Here is an 18,839-nt window from a genome sequence, read left to right as displayed (position 1 = left end):
GCATAATCTTATTTTAACATGACTGTGATCTTTCACATCTTAAGTGTAATTTGTGCCTTTTCTTTATCTGTTCATCTTAAATTATCTCCTTAATGGCTTTGTTTGCACATTCATTGGTTATGTGACCTTATTGCTCACCTTTCACAATCTGTTGCACCTATGAACGGTGATACAACATTAGGTTACAACACATATATACGTTTTGTGTAAAATTCTGGCGTGTCCTTACTTTGTTGGGTATTCTGTTATTTATATTGGTAACTGTCTGGATTGTTGTAATGAAAGATCAGCCTCATCTAGTAACACAGATAATGTTGTATGAACTAACAAAGGGAAATTAAATTAAAACCTAAAGGCTCTGGAATGTCCTCAAATGTAGGTGATATTTTGGAATTGTCTGTCAGTGTGTTTTTGTTATTATCATTGAGAACAGAACTCGCTTGGTTTTTGTTTTAGTCATTTTAGTTCTAATCATCCCAAACATGTTTAGTTGACTTAAAGGAGAACAAAAGGTTACAATTAAGTACGTTTTGTCAGAAAGGTCTATATAAATACACCAGTAAACCCTCAAAGTAATGTTGCTCTGAGTCCTCTGTCAAAAGAAACACCACATTTCTTTCCTTCTATTGTGTACTCATGGGCTTCTGTATCAGACTTCCTGTTTTCAGCTTAAACCTCCAGGGCTTGAGCATGCTCAGTTTGCTCCTCTCTCTCCCTCCCTGCTGTAATCTAAGCCCAGAGCTATGAGTGAGCAGGGAGAGACTCAGACAGGAAGTGATGTCACACCAAGCTAATATGGCAGCTGCTAACCTAAACAAACAGAGAAAGTGACAGTGGACCTCTTTACACAGAGATTAACTGCTGAGGTTACACAGCTTTATTTTCTTCTTCCTCTTTGAATTTAGAGTGTGAGCTTTGTTAGCTAACTCTGTTCTGCATAACTGTCTCTCACAGTACTAATGAAATTAATACCAGTTACGTCTGCATTGTGTTTAACTGTACAGGGCACAAAAGACTTCCCCGTGCGCAGAGCAGTGAAGGACACCTTGTCCAACCCACAGTCTCCACAACCATCACCTTATAATTCTCCAAAACCACAACACAAAGGGGCCCAGAGCTTCTTACCGCCGGGCTGGGAGATGAGAATAGCACCCAATGGCAGACCATTCTTTATTGACCATAACACAAAAACTACCACATGGGTAAGCATTACGCTTTGTAGCCTTTACAGGTCTTTTTATTCTATTCTGAATTCAAAGGGGCTTCACTGTTTTTGGTTGAAGAATGCATATGATGCTGGGTTTGGGGGGTGATGATGATTGGGATTGACTGATGACAATGTTTCATGATAAACAACCCGTATCAACTCAAATTTCACCCCCTAAATAGTCTTTGTGGTTACGAGCAGTGATGAAAATGCTGGGGATTTCATTTCTTTAAAAATACAAAATTTTTGGCACTAGTTCAACTTTCATGTTTCCCTCACCTGAGATAAAGAAAAAACTGGATAGTTGCCTAAATTTGTGGGTATCAACCTGACTTCCACTGTGGCCTACATCCAATGCAGTGTATCACTGTGAGCTTTCGCACAACATTACTGGTGGTGGCATAATTACTCACCTTCAGTAGATACCATTCCCAGATGCTCAGTACTGTGATCTTTATACCCATTAAAACCAGCTTCAGTAGTCCAGCAAATCAAGTTGTGCCTGGTGTAGACCCATGATGCTGACCAAGAAATCTTATCTGGGGTCATAGAGATGTTCTCATGGCTTTAACACATATAGACTCTTAGAGGGGGTACACTACCCAACTTCACAAAGAAGCAAATCAAGTTGTGCCTGGTGTAGACCTATGAGACCACCCAAGAAACCTTATCTGGGATCATAGAGATGTTCTCATGACTTTAACACATATAGACTCTTAGAGGGGGAATACTACCCAACTACACAGAGAAGCAAATCAAGTTGTGCCTGGTGTAGACCCATGAGACCACCCAATAAACCTTATCTGGGATCATAGAGATGTTCTCATGACTTTAACACATATAGACTCTTAGAGGGGGTACACTACCCAACTTCACAAAGAAGCAAATCAAGTTGTGCCTGGTGTAGACCCATATGACCACCCAAGAAACCGTATCTGTGGTCATAGAGATGTTCTCATGACTTTAACACATATAGACTCTTAGAAGGGGTACACTACCCAACTTCACAGAGAAGCAAATCAAGTTGTGCCTGGTGTAGACCCATGAGACCACCCAATAAACCTTATCTGGGATCATAGAGATGTTCTCATGACTTTCTTATTTGCCTCTTGCCCTTACTTGCAGTGCTTAGCAAGACTGAGGCTTGGAACCAATCCTGATCACGCTGGCTGGTTTTCATTATTAACTTCTTGTTGTCATTTGTAATTGTGCAATTGTGAGAGAATTGAACTGACCTACTGGCCATGCACTAATGTATTTGGAACTAATGCAATGCGTATGTAGAAGAGCTGGCACACAGTATACGTGCAGCCTGTTGACATGAGTGAAAGCTGAAGCTTTTTGATGTGCTCAATTGAAGAGTTTTCTATTACAATGTAATCTCTTAAATTTATTTAGTACAGGTATAGGATCCATTATCCAGAAACCCGTTATCTAGAAAGACTTTATTTTATCCAAATGTTTTCTCTTTTCTCTGTAGTAATAAAACAGTACATTGTACTTGATCAAACTTACATATAATTAATCCTTATTTAAAGCAAAACAAGCCTTTTGGGTTAATTATTGTTTAAATAATTTTCTAGTAGATTTAAGGTATGAAGATCCAGATTACAGAGAGATTCCTTATCTGGAAAACCCCAGGTCCCGAGCATTCTGGATAACAGGTCCTATACCTGTATTAGATTTACTTTTTATTCTTCATTCTTCTCCCTGGATAGCTGCTGGAATAATTTTATGTGCATGTGTTGTCTGCCAATCAAAGTCCTGCTTGCTTTTCTTACAAGCGAATCTGGCCCAGAGCTGTGTAATGCCCACCTTTTGCTTACATTTTTAAGGACAAGATAATCCACTCCTTTCTTACAAATGCTCTTCTTTCTAAAAGGTCCCTGCTCACTAAAGGGCCCAGTAGTGCAGATGAAAGGACAGGTATGGGACCTGTTATCCTGAATGCTCCGTATATGGGGTTTTCTGGATAGGTGGTCTTTCTGTAATTTGAATTAGTGATGTTTGGGCTGGCCCGAAGCCCACAGGACCCAAGGGTTTACCTGTGGGTTGGGCGAGTTTGGGGCGACTTCCGCAGTATGTCCTCGGGCCACGGGTGGATTCGGGCGGAAATTTGGCCTCCATCTCACAGCCTGCAGCCTTCTTCTACTCCACTTCCACCTCTACTCGCACCTTTTTATATACTCGTGCATGCCCCTCCTCTTTCATGACATCACAGTAGGGCAGCAATGGTATATAAAGAGGGGAGCGTGCCAGGTTAGGGTCGGGTGCGGGCTGGGGTGCAGCGGGTTAGAGTAGGGTGCGGGTCGAGTTTTTCTTAACCTGCACATATTTTTACCACCACACACTCATTTTTATCACCATACATACAGGGGCAGATTTATTAAGTAAATTCGAAGTAAAAAAATTCCAATTTCAAGCTATTTTTGTGTACTTCAACTAGGGAATAGTCCAAATTTGATTTGAATTTGAAAAAAATTAGAACATTGAAATTTATCATGTACTGTCACTTTAAAAATTCGACTTCAACCATTCGCCATCTAAAACCTGCAGAATTTCTGTTTTAGCCTATGAGGGACCTCTTAGAACCTATTTGGAGTAAATTGGTGGACTTTTAAAAAACAAAGTTTTTTCTTTTTAAAACTTCAATCAAATTTGATCGAATGTCGTAAGACTTTGATCCGAACGATCGAAATGTAGATTTTTTTTTTAATAAATTTCAGTTGATCTTTTTCTATTTGAATTTCGAAGTTATGGGACTTCAAAAAAACTCCCATTACTTCGAAATTCGACACTTGATAAATCTGCCCCTAAGGGTTGACTACTAAATTCGAATTTTCCATTTTTTTTTTTTTTGGTGTCAAAATTTGGTGTCAAAATTCACACATTCGAATTTTAATCCCCAAATTCAAATGCGAGATTTATATGGAAACTGTTCTAATTCGAATATTCGCCACCTAAAACCTGCCGAGTTCAAGTCAATGGCAGAGGCCATATGAATATGTTAATTGCCTTCCTGACATTTTGAGTTTTTTTGGAGGGAAAACTCGATTCAAATTCGAATTTTTGGGTCGGGACTATTCGATCAAATATTATGCATTAAAAAAATTTCTTAAATAACCTCTCATTGTGAGAATATTAGAATATTAGAATTTATTAAATTAAAAAAAAATTCACATAAATTTGACCTTCGATAAATCTGCCCATAAGTAGGGATGTAGCGAACTTTTCGCCCGCGAACTAGTTTGCGCGAACTTCGACCGTTCGCGTCCGCCGAATGTTCGCGAATGTTTGGGAACGTTCGCATTTTGAGTTCGCGTTCGATCGTTCGACCATTCGACCATTCGATTTCCTTCGACCGCTAAAAATCGAACGATTTCCATTCGTTCGAACGATTGTAAGCATTCGATCGAATGAAAAGCATTCGATCGAATGGCTTCGATCGTTCGATTCGAATGAAAATCCTTCGATCGAACAATTAAAATCCTTCGATCGTTCGAATCGAACGATTTTAGCGGGTGTTCGAAGTTCGCGAACTGTTCGCGAACGTTCGCATTTTTTGCCGGTGTTCGCGAACGGCGTTCGCGAACACCAAATCGGCAGTTCGCTACATCCCTACCCATAAGTTTGATAAAAATAATTTAAACGTTTGCTTCCAGTAAGGATTATTTATATCTTAGTTAGGATGAAGAACAAGGCATATTGTTTTATTTTTACGTAGTTAATGGAAATTATTTTGAAACATTTTTAAAAATGTGAATTATTTGCTTAATATGGTGTTGATGGGAGGTGGCCTTCCTGTAATTCTGAACTTTCTGGATAACGGGTTTCCGGATAACAGATCCCATACTTATAATCACATATGTATGCACCTGACATCTCATGGCATTGAAACAGCAGTATCTTGAATGAGGAAGAGTAAATGGTAAAAATGTTTATATCAGTGGAAATTATATTTATGTTTGGAAAACATTCCCACGCCGAAAAGAAAATCAAGTTAAAATGTTTTTTACAAAAGTTGATCTGTAAATGTGCCCCGCTGTGTTGCATTTGGTTGCACATTACACACAGGTGTATGCCGAGACACACAGGTAAGCTTTGCTTGACTTACATTTAAGGGAAAGGCTTGAAACATTAATGACAAAACACTAAGGGGGAGATTTATCAAGGGTTGAAGGGAAAAGTCGAAGTAAAAAAATTTAAATTTTGAGCTATTTTTGTACTTCAACTATCGATTCGAATGTATTGTCTCTTTAAAATTTCGACTTCGACCATTCGACATATAAAACCTGCCGAATTGCTGTTTTAGGCTATGGGGGACCTCCTAGAACCCATTTGGTGGACGTTGAAAAATCAAAGTTTTTTGGGTAAATACTTTGATTTGAATTCGATCGAATGCTCTAAAACTTTGATTCGAACAATTCAAATACAGCCTATCCACCTTAAAGGAGAAGGAATGTTTAAAACTAAGTAAGCCTTATCAGAAAGGTCTATATAAATATACCAGTAAACCCCCAAAAGTAATGCTGCTCTGAGTCCTGAGTCAAAAGAAACACCACATTTCTTTCCTTCTATTGTGTACTCATGGGCTTCTGTATCAGACTTCCTGCCTTCAGCTTAACCTCTAGGGCAGGGCTTGAGCATGCTCAGTTTGCTCCTCTCTCCCTCTCTCCCTGCTGTAATCTGAGCCCAGAGCAGGGAGAGACTCAGGCAGGAAGTGATGTCACACCAAGCTAATATGGCAGCTGCTATCCTAGAGTTTCTAGAGCTTTTTACTCAGGTATGGTAAAAAATTCTACAGAATAAATATAGGATTCTAGCTTGCAATATTGCAGCTAATCTATTGGCAATAAAATGCCTCTGTAGCTTTCCTTCTCCTTTAAGTTAAAAACTTTGATTTTTTTTTAATAAAATTCGATTGGTCTTTTTTTTTAATTTAAATTTCGAAAGCTATGGGAGTTCAAAAAAACTTCCATTACTTCAAAATTCAACCCTTGATAAATCTGCCACAAAGTAAACAGTTTGCTGCTGTGCTATGTCTTTTAAAAACGGCATTTTAGTGTTTTTTTGTGTTTTTTAAAGGAGGACCCACGACTAAAGTTTCCAGTTCATATGAGAACCAAAGCTTCGTTAAACCCTAATGATTTGGGTCCCCTCCCTGTAAGTATTTGTACTCGTTTTTCCATTGCATTATTTAAAGGGAAGCTAAAACACATGCTACATTAGGGGAAATGTGTTTGTTCTCATATAAAGGGCTGTTTTCTGAATGCAGCAGCTCTAAACAGATAAAGTCTGGCTCTGGCTCTTTCATTAAAGGGGAACTATCGTGGAAATGAAAATTTAATATAAGCTTCATCATGATGAAGTAAGAAACTTTCTAAATACAATCAGTTAAATATTCTGCATTATTTTGAAATAATCAAGTTTATCTTCACTATTCCTCAGCATTGGTTTCTCTTCATTCTGTCTTCATTCAGCAGTTGGGTGTCAGATATTGATTGACAGTTAGATCCAATATATCTTATAGGGAGGCTCCTTTTGCCTAGAAGATGTATTAGAGCTCACTCAAATAACTGATTCCAGTACAGGTATCTATAGATAAGGGATCTATTATCCAGAATGCTCGGGATCTGGGGTTTTCCAGATAACGGATCCTTCTGTAATTTGGATCTTCATACCTTAAGTCTACTATAAAATCATGTAAACATTAAATAAACCCAATAGGCTGGTTTTGCCTCCAATAAGGATTAATTATATCTTAGTTGGGATCAAGTACAACATACTGTTTTATTATTACAGAGAAAAGGGGAATCTCTTTAAAATTTTGGATTATTTGGATGAAATAGAGTCTATGGGAGACGACCTTTCAGTAATTCGCCGCTTTCTAGATAACTGGTTTCCAGATAACAGATCTTAAACCTGTACAAACAAAATCTAACAACATAACTGCCTTTTGCACAAATCCTGCATGTAGAGAGACATGATGTCTGGTGAGTTTAATAGAGTGAGCTCTAATACATCTTCTAGGCAAAAGGAGCCCCCCTTTAAGATATATTGGATCTATCAATGTCAATGAATATCTGACACCCAACTGCTGAATGAAGAGAGAATGAAGAGAAACAGATGCTGAGAGAGGAATAGTGGAGATAAACTTGATTATTTCAGAAACAGTACAGAATTTTTAATTTATTATATTAAGAAAACTTCTTATTTCAGTATGCTGAACCTTATATTAAATTTAAATATTTGCGTTAGTTCCCCTTTAATCTCATACTGCCATGCCACCAGTGTCGGACTGGGATACCAGGGGCCCACCAGAAAACCTTAGGCTGAGGGCCCACTTTCCAAACTATTATACCTCCTCTCCTCACTCAACCTCTTTATTTTCCTAGTCTCTTTTCTCTACATACTATACTCTATTCTTCCATTATCAAGCTTCTTTATTCCCATAAAGAAATAGAGCATGGCCATGAAACAGGCCAAAGGTTAGAAGCAGGAGGGCCCACTGACACCTTGGCCCACCGGGAGTTTTCCTGGTATCCCGGTGGGCCAGTCCGACACTGCATGCCACAACATGCAAATCTATGTATTGCGCGTCATTTATCCTCCGTGGCTCACATTTATAGCCTTCTTTATTCATCCCCATTTGATTCAGTGTGTTGGGTGTGGTAAGATTAAAAATATATATATAGACAGCATATGGAAGATTGGCTGCTATCCATGAATTTTTTATTTTTGATTCAAAGTTTGGTAACGCTTTAGATAGTTGCAGCCCCTTCCGATTTGTTAAAAATTAGGGCTTGAGCGGCTCTGAAAAAAACTTTCTTTTAGCGCCCCATTTAGGGTTTCCACCTGTCCAGTTTTGACCCGCACAGCCCGGATCAAAAAACTTATTTGGAAAACCGGACAGGATTCCCCCCATGATTGATATAGCGATCAGCCAATCGCTAATCGACGCGTAATAGTCCTGCCTCTCGATGTTACTGCGCGCCCCTCCGCTCCACAGTAACGCCCCTATATGTCATGGCCCATCCCCACCGTGTCACAGGCCCGCCCCCTGCCCGATCTCCACTGGGGGAAAAGGTGCCAACTCTAGCCTCATTCCAGCAGAGTCAGTGGTTACATTGGTGCACTCTGCTGTTACGGCTATTAGCCCATAGCTGGCTAATTGTAAGAGAACATTATATACTGTGTACGACCAAATATTTGCGGTGCCTCCATCCATAACAAGGCTTCGCCCTTAAAGGAGAACTAAAGCCTAACTAAAGAAGTAGCTAGAAATGTTGTACATGATGTTTTGTGCTTCTGTACCAGCCTAAGGCGACCACAGCCCTTTAGCAGTAAAGATCTGTGTCTCCAAAGATGCCCCAGTAGCTCCCCATCTTCTTTTCTGCTGGTTCACTGCACATGCTCTGTGCTGCTGTCACTTACTGAGCTTAGGGACCCACTCACAATATACAGTACACATAGAATAGAAATGTCACAATATAAGGCTGATTAGTAATTAATACAGATAATTACTACATGGCAGCACAGAAACCAGTGCAATTAGCATCAGAATTTAATAACCAGCAAACCTGTAGCATCAGCTTATATTACAGCCAGGGAAGCTCATTTTCTGCTGGATAATTAGTGACGAGCCCTAAGCTTAGCTTCTCAACAGCCAATCAGAGCCCACTGAGCATGTGAGTGTCACAGACACTTTCCAAGATGGTGACCCCCTGTGACAAGTTTGAAGTCCTGGATCATTGCTGCTATTGACAAGCTCAAACTTTAGCCTCGTGCAATAAGTTCACTATATAAAATATGGTATTTTTAGCCACATTTTAGGTTTTAGTTCTCCTTTAATTAGTGAAAATTCTTTTTTTTTTTTTTTTACCTTTATATAAGCCTAATGAGGTGAAAATAAAAGATGTAGCCAGCTGAGCCAGTAACATTATCACAGTAGCATAGGAAAGCAAAGCAAAAGGAAAGAACTTACACCTTAGCTTCAAATATTTGCATTAGACTTTTATTAATTATTATTTGTTTTCTCGCACAGCCGGGCTGGGAGGAAAGAATTCACATGGACGGGCGAACGTTCTATATAGATCACAGTAAGTAAGCGACCACTTAACCACTTAGTGTCCATGCCAGCGTGCTGCTATTAAGAGTATTTTCAAAGCCATATGATTTCAATCTCTATTCAGGAAGCCCAGGGTTGAGGTGTCGAGACACAGGTACCAGCTACTCTGTGCCCCCCTACGGTACAGTACATTCACAACCATTGCGTTTCCCGGCTTTGTGAAAAATTAACATTTCTTTTGTTTTCCTTTAATCCCATTGACATGTACTGTATGTGTGCAATACAGTATCTATGGATTTGTTGTTTGGGCTACACCAGAAACATGGAAAAGAAGTTCAGAAAAATATTAGTGCCACAGGCTTACTGTGCCTTTTCCTCTACTGAGGTCTGATCCATGTCTTAAAGGAGAAGGAAAGGCTAAAACTAAGGAAGCTTTATCACATTTCTTTCCTTCTATTGTGTACACATGGGCTTCTGTATCAGACTTCCTGTTTTCAGCTTAATCCTCCATGGCTAGGGCTTGAGCATGCTCAGTTTGCTCTCTCTCCCTTCCTCCTCCTCTCCCTGCTGTAATCTGAGCCCAGAGCTATAAATGGGCAGGGAGAGACTCTGGCAGGAAGTGATGTCACAACAAGCTAATATGGCAGCTGCTATCCTAAACAGCTTCTAGAGCTGTTATTCAAATATGGAAAAGCATTCTGCAGAATAAATATAGTGTTATAGCTTGCACTATTGTGGCTAATCTATTAGCAATAAACTGCTTTGGTGGCTTTCCTTCTCCTTTAACCTATCAGTTGGGACAAAGTGGCCAAATATGGCTTCTGAATTTGGTTTCCTGCTTGTAGCATGCTTTGTATGGTTTCTACACATTAATGCACCCGCAACTTAATCTTAGTGGACACGGAAGAAGGTGTAACTTATATATGTACTTAATATGTAATAAATACATTCTAACTTTGTTTTGTTTTTTGTTTTTTAATTTTTTTTCTCAAATGTAAAACTTTTCTTAACAAACGTAAAATGTAGTGTTGTAGTAGGGTGGTTATATCTTTGGAATTACACAACGAGAAGGAACTCGTTGTGTAATTCCAAAAGCAATAACCACCCTACTACAACACAATTACACAACGAGAAGGAAGAACTTGTTTGATATTTTTTTAAAGGGGCATTTGCCATGTGCTGATTGTGTGTAAACATATTGTACTACATGAATGTCAATGCATAATTAAATGGGTGGTTCACCTTTAAATCAACTTTTATGTTTTAGAATGGTTTACTCGAAGCAACTTCTCAATTGCTTCTGAGTGCCATCCCACAGGCAATTTACATTTTAGCCGGCGGGAAGGCATTGCGGGGAGATTTGTTACCCGAAGAAGAGGCGATTTGACACTGGGCAACTAATGTCCCACAAATAGCATTGTGTGCCTCTACCCTTAAAGAATGGTTATTATTTTATTTTTTATAGTTTTTGAATTATTTGCATTTTTCTTCTAACTCTTTCCAGCTTTCAAATGGGGGTCACTGACCCCATATAAAAATAACAAATATCCTGTAAGGCTAAAAAAAAGGTGGACCACACTTTTAAATTAATTTCATTGGATATAAACATTGATTATGTTTATGTTTTATTGTGGTAAATAATATTTACACAAAATCAAGATGAGAGCCCCCTTAAGGCTATGGACAAACATGACTAACCGTACCATTTGAGATGCTTTTTTGGGCGGGATTGTTTCTGGTATTTAAGTATTTGTTTTTTATCCTTCCCCATCCTGCATCACAGTTATTTATACCTTCAGTAATACATTAATAGGGGGATTAGTAGTTTGATGTCATACATGGCCCATTCTTCTGTACCCTTGTTTGTTTGACCATAGACCCAGCTGAATAGACTAGAGCTTTTGCAAATGTGTGGCTGGCCAGTACCAGTCCAATATCGGAGCATTAGGCTTATGGGTTGATTAGTCTGATAACAGTAACGTTGGGTTGAGTGTGTGTTTTAAACAGGACTATTATGTTAGACCTAAAGCTGGAAACTGACCATATATCTGAAAGAGTTTTTAAAATTCTGTCAGATAAGGACCACATTGGGCCAATGATGGATTTCTCTGCTGACAGTTAGGATCTGATTTTGCCCTTTGACCTTGCACATGGGTGGCCAAATCAAGAAAAGAGCCACTTGCTTGGCCTAGGCACCTTGAGGTACAAGTGATGTGATTTGAAGCAAATATCTTAGATTCCTTCCTGACATTTCCTCTACTGGGGATCCCTGGAAATGTAGAAAGGTTATCTGCTTCCATTTAACACACCATAGTCATTAGAGTGGCATTGAAAATGTTGATTAGTGTTTTGGAGGGGGATCTACTTGTGTTTTCCTCCTTTAAATGAGAAGGAAAGCTACCAAGGCAGTTTATTGCAAAGGGATTAACCACAATAGTGCAAGCCAGAATGCTATAATTATTCTTTAGAATGCTTTATCATACTGGAGAAACAACTCTAGAAACTCTCTGTTTGTTTGGGATATAAGCTGCCATATTAGCTTGGTGTGACATCACTTCCTGTCTGACTCTCTTCCTGCTAACTCATAGCTCTGGGCTCAGATTACAGCAGAGAGGGGAGAGAGGAGCAAACTGAGCATGCTCAAGCCCTAGCCCTGGAGGTTTATGCTGAAAACAGGAAGTCTGATACAGAAGCCCATGAGTACACAATACTACACAGTACACAGTACACAATAGGACTCGACTCTGAGCAGCTTTACTTTACTGGTGTATTCATATAGACCTTTCTGATAAAGCTTACTTAATTGTAGCCTTTCCTTCTCCTTTAAGAGATAATAGTATTTATCTGGAAAAGTAATGGTTTTTTTCATCACACAAAGTCAAAATATTTTTGAAATGTGCACACGGCTGTTTTTCCCCCTCATTTCCCTAATTTACATATGCAAATTAGGGTTTGGATTTAGTTTGGTAATCAGGCCAAATCTTTTACAAAGGATTCAGGATTCATCTGAATCCTAAAATAGTGGATTTGGTTCATCCCTAAAAAAACACACACACCCCTACTGGAGGAAGGAAAATAACCCAGTTTGCTTCAGTAGAAAAAAACCTTCCTAATTTCCTGGACTATGGACTAAGCCGTGTATTATGAGTTACTAATACTAATCGCGTCTTGTCTTTTCGCTGCTAAAAGGCACCCAAACAATTCTGGAATCTTTTGTATCTGCCCTTACTTCCACCTCAGGGAGAGAATGTCACAGCTAAACCCTTAATCACATAACAATTATGAAAATCATATTTTTGGTAGCAAAGTTATTTGTGTACCCAGACAAATGTCATCCTCATTTTTGGCCCCAGATCCCCCAAAATAATAGAGAAAGATGTTAGGGGACCATCCTTGTATGTTTTGTCTTTTTCAGCATGTGATTTTCCTAAATGAATGCAGCATATTAAAATCCGAATATCTAACTGCATCTTGGGATTTGCTGATTTGGTTGGTGGTTTAGGGGTGAGGAAACTGATAATGAGAACCAGATAGTGTCTGGGGAATGTTTAGAAATAGAACTTGCCTGGATTTCAGTGTATGTAATGATAGACAGCCTTCACTTCAGCTTACGGGTCAGCATGGTGGGAGTTAAAGTACCACGACAGGTGCTTAAAGGAGAAGGAATACTATTTTACACTTGGGGGTGCCAAAAGTTAGGCACCCCCAAGTGGTTGTATTTACTTACCCGACACCCTGGGCCAGTGCTCCTATCAGCAGAAAACTGCACCAGCCCGGGGTTATTCCAGCAAACACCACGGAGAGATCGTCTTCCTTCAAATTTCCCGGGGCAGACGCATGCGCAGTAGATTGAAATAGTCGGCTTTTTCGTTAAAGTTCGGCTTTTCGCTCTATTGTGCATGCGCAGCCGCGAGAAGAAAGAACCCGGAAGACGATCGCTCTGTGTTGCTCACTGGAATAACCCCAGACTGATAGGAGCACCGGCCCTGTGTTTCAGGTAAGTAAAAGTAAACACTTGGGGGTGCGTAACTTTTGGCACCCCCAGTTATAAAATGTCATTCCTTCTCCTTTAAGGTTGCCTTTTCCTGAAGCAAAGTATATACAAGAATTCTATGTAATAAAAGCCTTTATGGATCCTGCCATTGTAATGATATTTTTGTGTATTTATATTGCAGACACCAAAATAACCCAATGGGAAGACCCCCGACTTCAGAATCCTGCCATAACTGGTCCTGTAAGTATCTTCGACTCACTGCAATTTCAACCAGAGGCACACATAGTTTCGCTTATCTTTCTGTAAAGGATTTATTGTACTTTACACCCAACACATGAGCACAGGAACTGTTCGAGACTGGCTGGGCAGTGGTTCAGACAAAAATCGGAGAGATCCTTTTTAGTGTACCCGTTCTATATCTAGTATGTCTAATTGCAAAGGAAGGAATAATTGGTTAATGAATGGTATATATCATTAAAGGCATATGCCCAGTCTAGTAATACATAGCAACCGATCAGGTGTTCAGCAAATGACTCCTTTTTGTTATGCTAATAAAATATGGCTCGACTCCGTTTCTTATATATTAACAAAAAAGGCAAAAATCACTGACCGTTTTGTATCCACGAGACGTAGTCATCCAATTATATGAAATCAACGGTTTTATTTCAGCAGATTAAAAACATAGAGGATCCTGACGCATTTCGTATCCACGATACGTAGTCATCCACTCATAAAATCAATAGTTTTATTTCAGCAGATTAAAAACATACAGAATCCTGACGCATTTTGTATCCACGATACGTAGTCATCCACTCGTATAAAATCAAAGGTTTTATTTCAGCAGATTAAAAACATACAGAATCCTGACGCATTTCGTATCCACGATAAGTAGTCATCCACTCGTATAAAATCAAAGGTTTTATTTCAGAAGATTAAAAACATACAGAATCCTGACGCATTTCGTATCCACGATAAGTAGTAATCCACTCGTATAAAATCAAAGGTTTTATTTCAGAAGATTAAAAACATACAGAATCCTGACGCATTTCGTATGCACGATACGTAGTCATCCACTAGTATGAAATCAAAGGTTTTATTTCAGAAGATTAAAAACATACAGAATCCTGACGCATTTCGTATCCACGATAAGTAGTCATCCACTCGTATAAAATCAAAGGTTTTATTTCAGCAGATTAAAAACATACAGAATCCTGACGCATTTCGTATGCACGATACGTAGTCATCCACTAGTATGAAATCAAAGGTTTTATTTCAGAAGATTAAAAACATACAGAATCCTGACGCATTTCGTATCCACGATAAGTAGTCATCCACTCGTATAAAATCAAAGGTTTTATTTCAGAAGATTAAAAACATACAGAATCCTGACGCATTTTGTATCCACGATACGTAGTCATCCACTCGTATAAAATCAAAGGTTTTATTTCAGAAGATTAAAAACATACAGAATCCTGACGCATTTTGTATCCACGATACGTAGTCATCCACTCGTATAAAATCAAAGGTTTTATTTCAGAAGATTAAAAACATACAGAATCCTGACGCATTTCGTATGCACGATACGTAGTCATCCACTAGTATGAAATCAAAGGTTTTATTTCAGCAGATTAAAAACATACAGAATCCTGACGCATTTCGTATCCACGATACCTAATCATAGGCCTATGACTACATATCGTGGATATGAAATGCGTCAGGATTCTGTATGTTTTTAATCTGCTGGAATAAAACCTTTGATATTATACAAGTGAAATCATGGAGTGCTTGTTGATATTTCACCTTTTTGTACCTTATTTCACCTTTTTGTAAACCAGTAGCAACTTTCGCACCATTTATTATATTACTAAGACGCTAACGGGGTTATGTAATAAAAGGCACTGGTGCAATAACCAGTAGCAACCGGTAGGTAGACTTTACTTGTCACCTGGTTAAAAGCAGACATCTTATTGGTTGCCATGAGTTACCGCTACTGGGCAAACTTAGTGCATTATATTACATATTGGGGTTGATATCCTACACCAACTGCCATTGCAATATTAGGTGCAGGTGCAGATGGCCTAGTTTTACTTGCATTGTATCTCTTCAGCCTTTCCCTGGGTTAAAAGAGAGAGTGACAATCCTATAAAAATCGTAGGAACTTAATAGTGAAGAGATTCTGCACACAAAATATTTGCAGCATAAAGCACCCCCAAGCCATCCCCAGCCCAGCGAATCTTAGTGAAGGCGACTCTTCTGCCCATCTAATGGATCTTCCGCAGTCTCCATAGGCTGGAATGCTGTTTTCATTCGGAATTAGCCTATGGAATCATCGAGCTTCCCCCATCCCTGCGTAACTGAAACAAATGTGTAAGATCCCTTAGCTGTGCCGGAAAGTCGCCTTCACTAAGGTTCGCTGAGCTGGGGACGGCATTGGGGGGCTTTATGCTCCTAATATTTTGCATGCAACATCTCTTCATTGATACTGACATGTTCCTCTGATTTCTACAGGAATGTGTCAGTATCACTTTAATAGACCAGTAATAAACTTTGTTCCATTTATTACATTACCCAACAACTGTTTTACTGTTAAAAGAACAGGTTTACCAATATCAGTAAAGGGATCCCAAAAGGAGTTGAGCATGTAAACGAGGCAGTCGAGGAAATTTTCAGTAAATCTTGACCCTTATCATTTTTGCTTCCGTCCAATGAAGCATATATTCAAAAAATAGCGTTATGGTAAATGAAAGGGTTTCACGCAGAAGATAGCTGCAAAATATTTCAGTGCTTTATTTGTGTCACGACATGTTTCGAGCTGAGCTCTTTTTCAAGTGATAACATATTGCTTTCTCCACAATGGTTTTAAACATTAAACTCCACCCTTCATTAGTGGTAACCATGCTCAAGGTGCATTAACCCCACCTCCCCGTGTATATAGAACAATTCAAACAAGGCAACTGCCTCTGAGGAATTTTAAAGGCCTAGCCTAATAAAAACAAATAACAACAGTTCCAAGGATTTCCGCATCAGAGTTCATCGACAGATCATCTCCAGTATAGTGTAGTATTGTCCATAGGGATCTATACGCAGAATCCATATAAGATATAAATATAGAAAAGTTAAAATGGTAGAAAAATTAGAAAAGTTAGAAAAATTCACCCCCGGCACTGCTCACAAGCCTGCCCAGAGCTCAAAGATTGCTTCACAAAAGGCTATATCTTTAGCTTTACTTTTCAATGTCATTTTAACACTACAATTATTTTAGTATTTCGATTAGCTGCCAAATATTACTCTTACCCTTATGTAGAAAAAGTTCACAATTTACTCACAACTTTTCTGCTATTTCTATGGAGTTGAGCATGTGTTGTGTTTAAATACCGGAACCTTTTTGACTGTGAAATCATCTTCTGGAAGGTTTGCGTATTGAACTCTAAACTGTTTACATAAAATAACCTGGAGAATTCAATAGAAATACTGTTGATCTGGAACATCAATAAAGCACCGTGGCTGAAATACTGGTAATACATCGCTGTTATTAAGAAGCTGGGCGTTTAATGCTCTGGGCAAATACTGATGCACATTCACTGCTCAAGCACCAAAGTATCAGGGCAATTAAGTGCGGAAAAAAATCTATTGGAACATAAAACACAGTTCCCCAGTGGAAACAAATAATATATATATATATATATATATATATATATATATATATATGTAGTAACTCACCAATATGTAATGTGGCCCAGGTGCACCAGCCCCAGACTTTACTTGAGCAAAACCTAATTGCCTTACGCGCTTCATGCTTTCTGAGCACTTAATCCTGGGATGATCATAGGCCTGTGATTAAGTGGTTAGAAAGCACAAAATGCTAAGGCAACAGATTTTGTTCAAATACAGTTTTTTTTGTTTTTAATTTATATTTTGGTGACCTTTGTAGTTTTTTGAGTGCCTAATCCCCCATTTTTTGTGGTTGAAATATACAATATAGTGCAGAGAATATTGACATCAGGCACCATTGCACAAGCAGCACCAATATGCAATCAGTAACAGCATTATGCATATGCCTACATATGGAACAGGCTTAAAGGGGTTGTTAACCTTTAAATTAACTTTTAGTATGATGTAGAGAGGGCTATTATGAAACAATTTGCCATTGCAGTTTTAATTTTTTATTATTTCTGGTTTTTGACTTTTAATTCAGCAGCTCTCTGTTTTGCCATCTGGTTGCTAGGGTCCAAATCACCCAAGCAACCATGCATTGATTTGAATAAGAGACTGGAATATGAATAGGAGAGGCCTGAACAGAAAGAGGAGTAATAAAAAGTAGCAATAACAATACATTTGTATGTCTTACAAAGCATTTGTTTTTAGATGGGGTCAGTGACCCCCCATTTGAAAGCTAGACAGAGTCAGAAGAAGAAGGCAGATAATTAAAAAGATTAAAAATAAATAATGAAGACCAATTAAAAAGTTGCTTAGAATAGGCCATTCTATAACGTATTAAATTTAAAGGTGAATCAACCGTTTAATAGCCAAAGTTGGCACAGCCATATTCCATTGATATAAATAGCATTCCAACATCATGGGGCCGATTCACTAAATTCGAGTGAAGAATTTTTTGGGCTACTTCGAACATCGAATGGGCTACTTCGACCTTCGACTACGACTTCGAATCGAAGGATTCAAACTAAAAATCGTTCAACTATTCGACCATTCGATAGTCGAAGTACTGTCTCTTTAAAAAAAACTTCGTCCCCCTACTTCGGCAGCTAAAAGCTACCGAAGTCAATGTTAGCCTATGGGGAATGTCCCCATAGGCTTTCCTAAGTTTTTTTGATCGAAGGATATTCCTTCGATCATTGGATTAAAATCCTTCGAATCGTTCGATTCGAAGGATTTAATCGCTCGATCGAAGGAATAATCCTTCGATCGTACAATCGCAGTATTTGCGCTAGATCCTTCGACTTCGATATTCGAAGTCAAAGGATTTTAATTCCTAGTCGAATATCGAGGGTTAATTAACCCTCGATATTCGACCCTTAGTGAATCAGCCCCCATGTGTCTTAAATGTGCCAGCAGGGTCTGCTCCATATATATATATATATATATATATATATATATATATATATATATATATATATATATATATATATATATATATATATATATATACACTGTATATCCATAGCAAAACATAAATGTAAATGCATTTCTAAATGTATTTATTAGTAGCACCCATATATGAGCAATTAAATATGATTCAGGGGCTGACTTACCCAATACTTAGTTGCACATGGACTTGAGAGCCTCTACAGTGAGTAACCTTGTTGTACCAGATCTCCCAGTATCCACTAATGTGAGGCACTAGTATTCTATAAAGGTGTATACTAGACTTGCACAGCTTCATTCCCATACACATTACTTTGCCAGTTACATCATCAGAACTTTGGGGTTCCCACTTTTTTTAAAAACAGTGGACCCAGAACTTTAACGTACAGATTCTATGCTAAAGGGCAGGTGCAATCCAGGTTTGTAAGTAAATGCTCCATTCTGTGCCAGGTGTTTCGATAATCCTT

At 38.6% G+C, this 18,839-nt stretch overlaps 1 protein-coding gene across 22 annotated transcripts in view; it reads left to right on the top strand.

Annotated features, from left to right (window-relative positions):
• nedd4l.S (NEDD4 like E3 ubiquitin protein ligase S homeolog) overlaps nucleotides 1–18,839 on the top strand; it is a 255,233-nt gene that overhangs the window by 209,172 nt on the left and 27,222 nt on the right. For 12 of the 22 annotated variants that reach the window (XM_018235302.2, XM_018235293.2, XM_018235324.2 and 9 more), the window contains 5 exons: nucleotides 1,005–1,202; nucleotides 6,293–6,370; nucleotides 9,252–9,306; nucleotides 9,400–9,456; nucleotides 13,451–13,509. In XM_018235302.2, the coding sequence (XP_018090791.1) occupies nucleotides 1,005–1,202; nucleotides 6,293–6,370; nucleotides 9,252–9,306; nucleotides 9,400–9,456; nucleotides 13,451–13,509 (447 nt within the window). 22 annotated transcript variants of the gene reach the window in all.

The sequence above is a fragment of the Xenopus laevis genome, chromosome 1S, assembly GCF_017654675.1.
Source record: "Xenopus laevis strain J_2021 chromosome 1S, Xenopus_laevis_v10.1, whole genome shotgun sequence".
Taxonomy (NCBI): domain Eukaryota; kingdom Metazoa; phylum Chordata; class Amphibia; order Anura; family Pipidae; genus Xenopus; species Xenopus laevis.
This window is presented reverse-complemented; position numbering and strand designations above follow the sequence as displayed.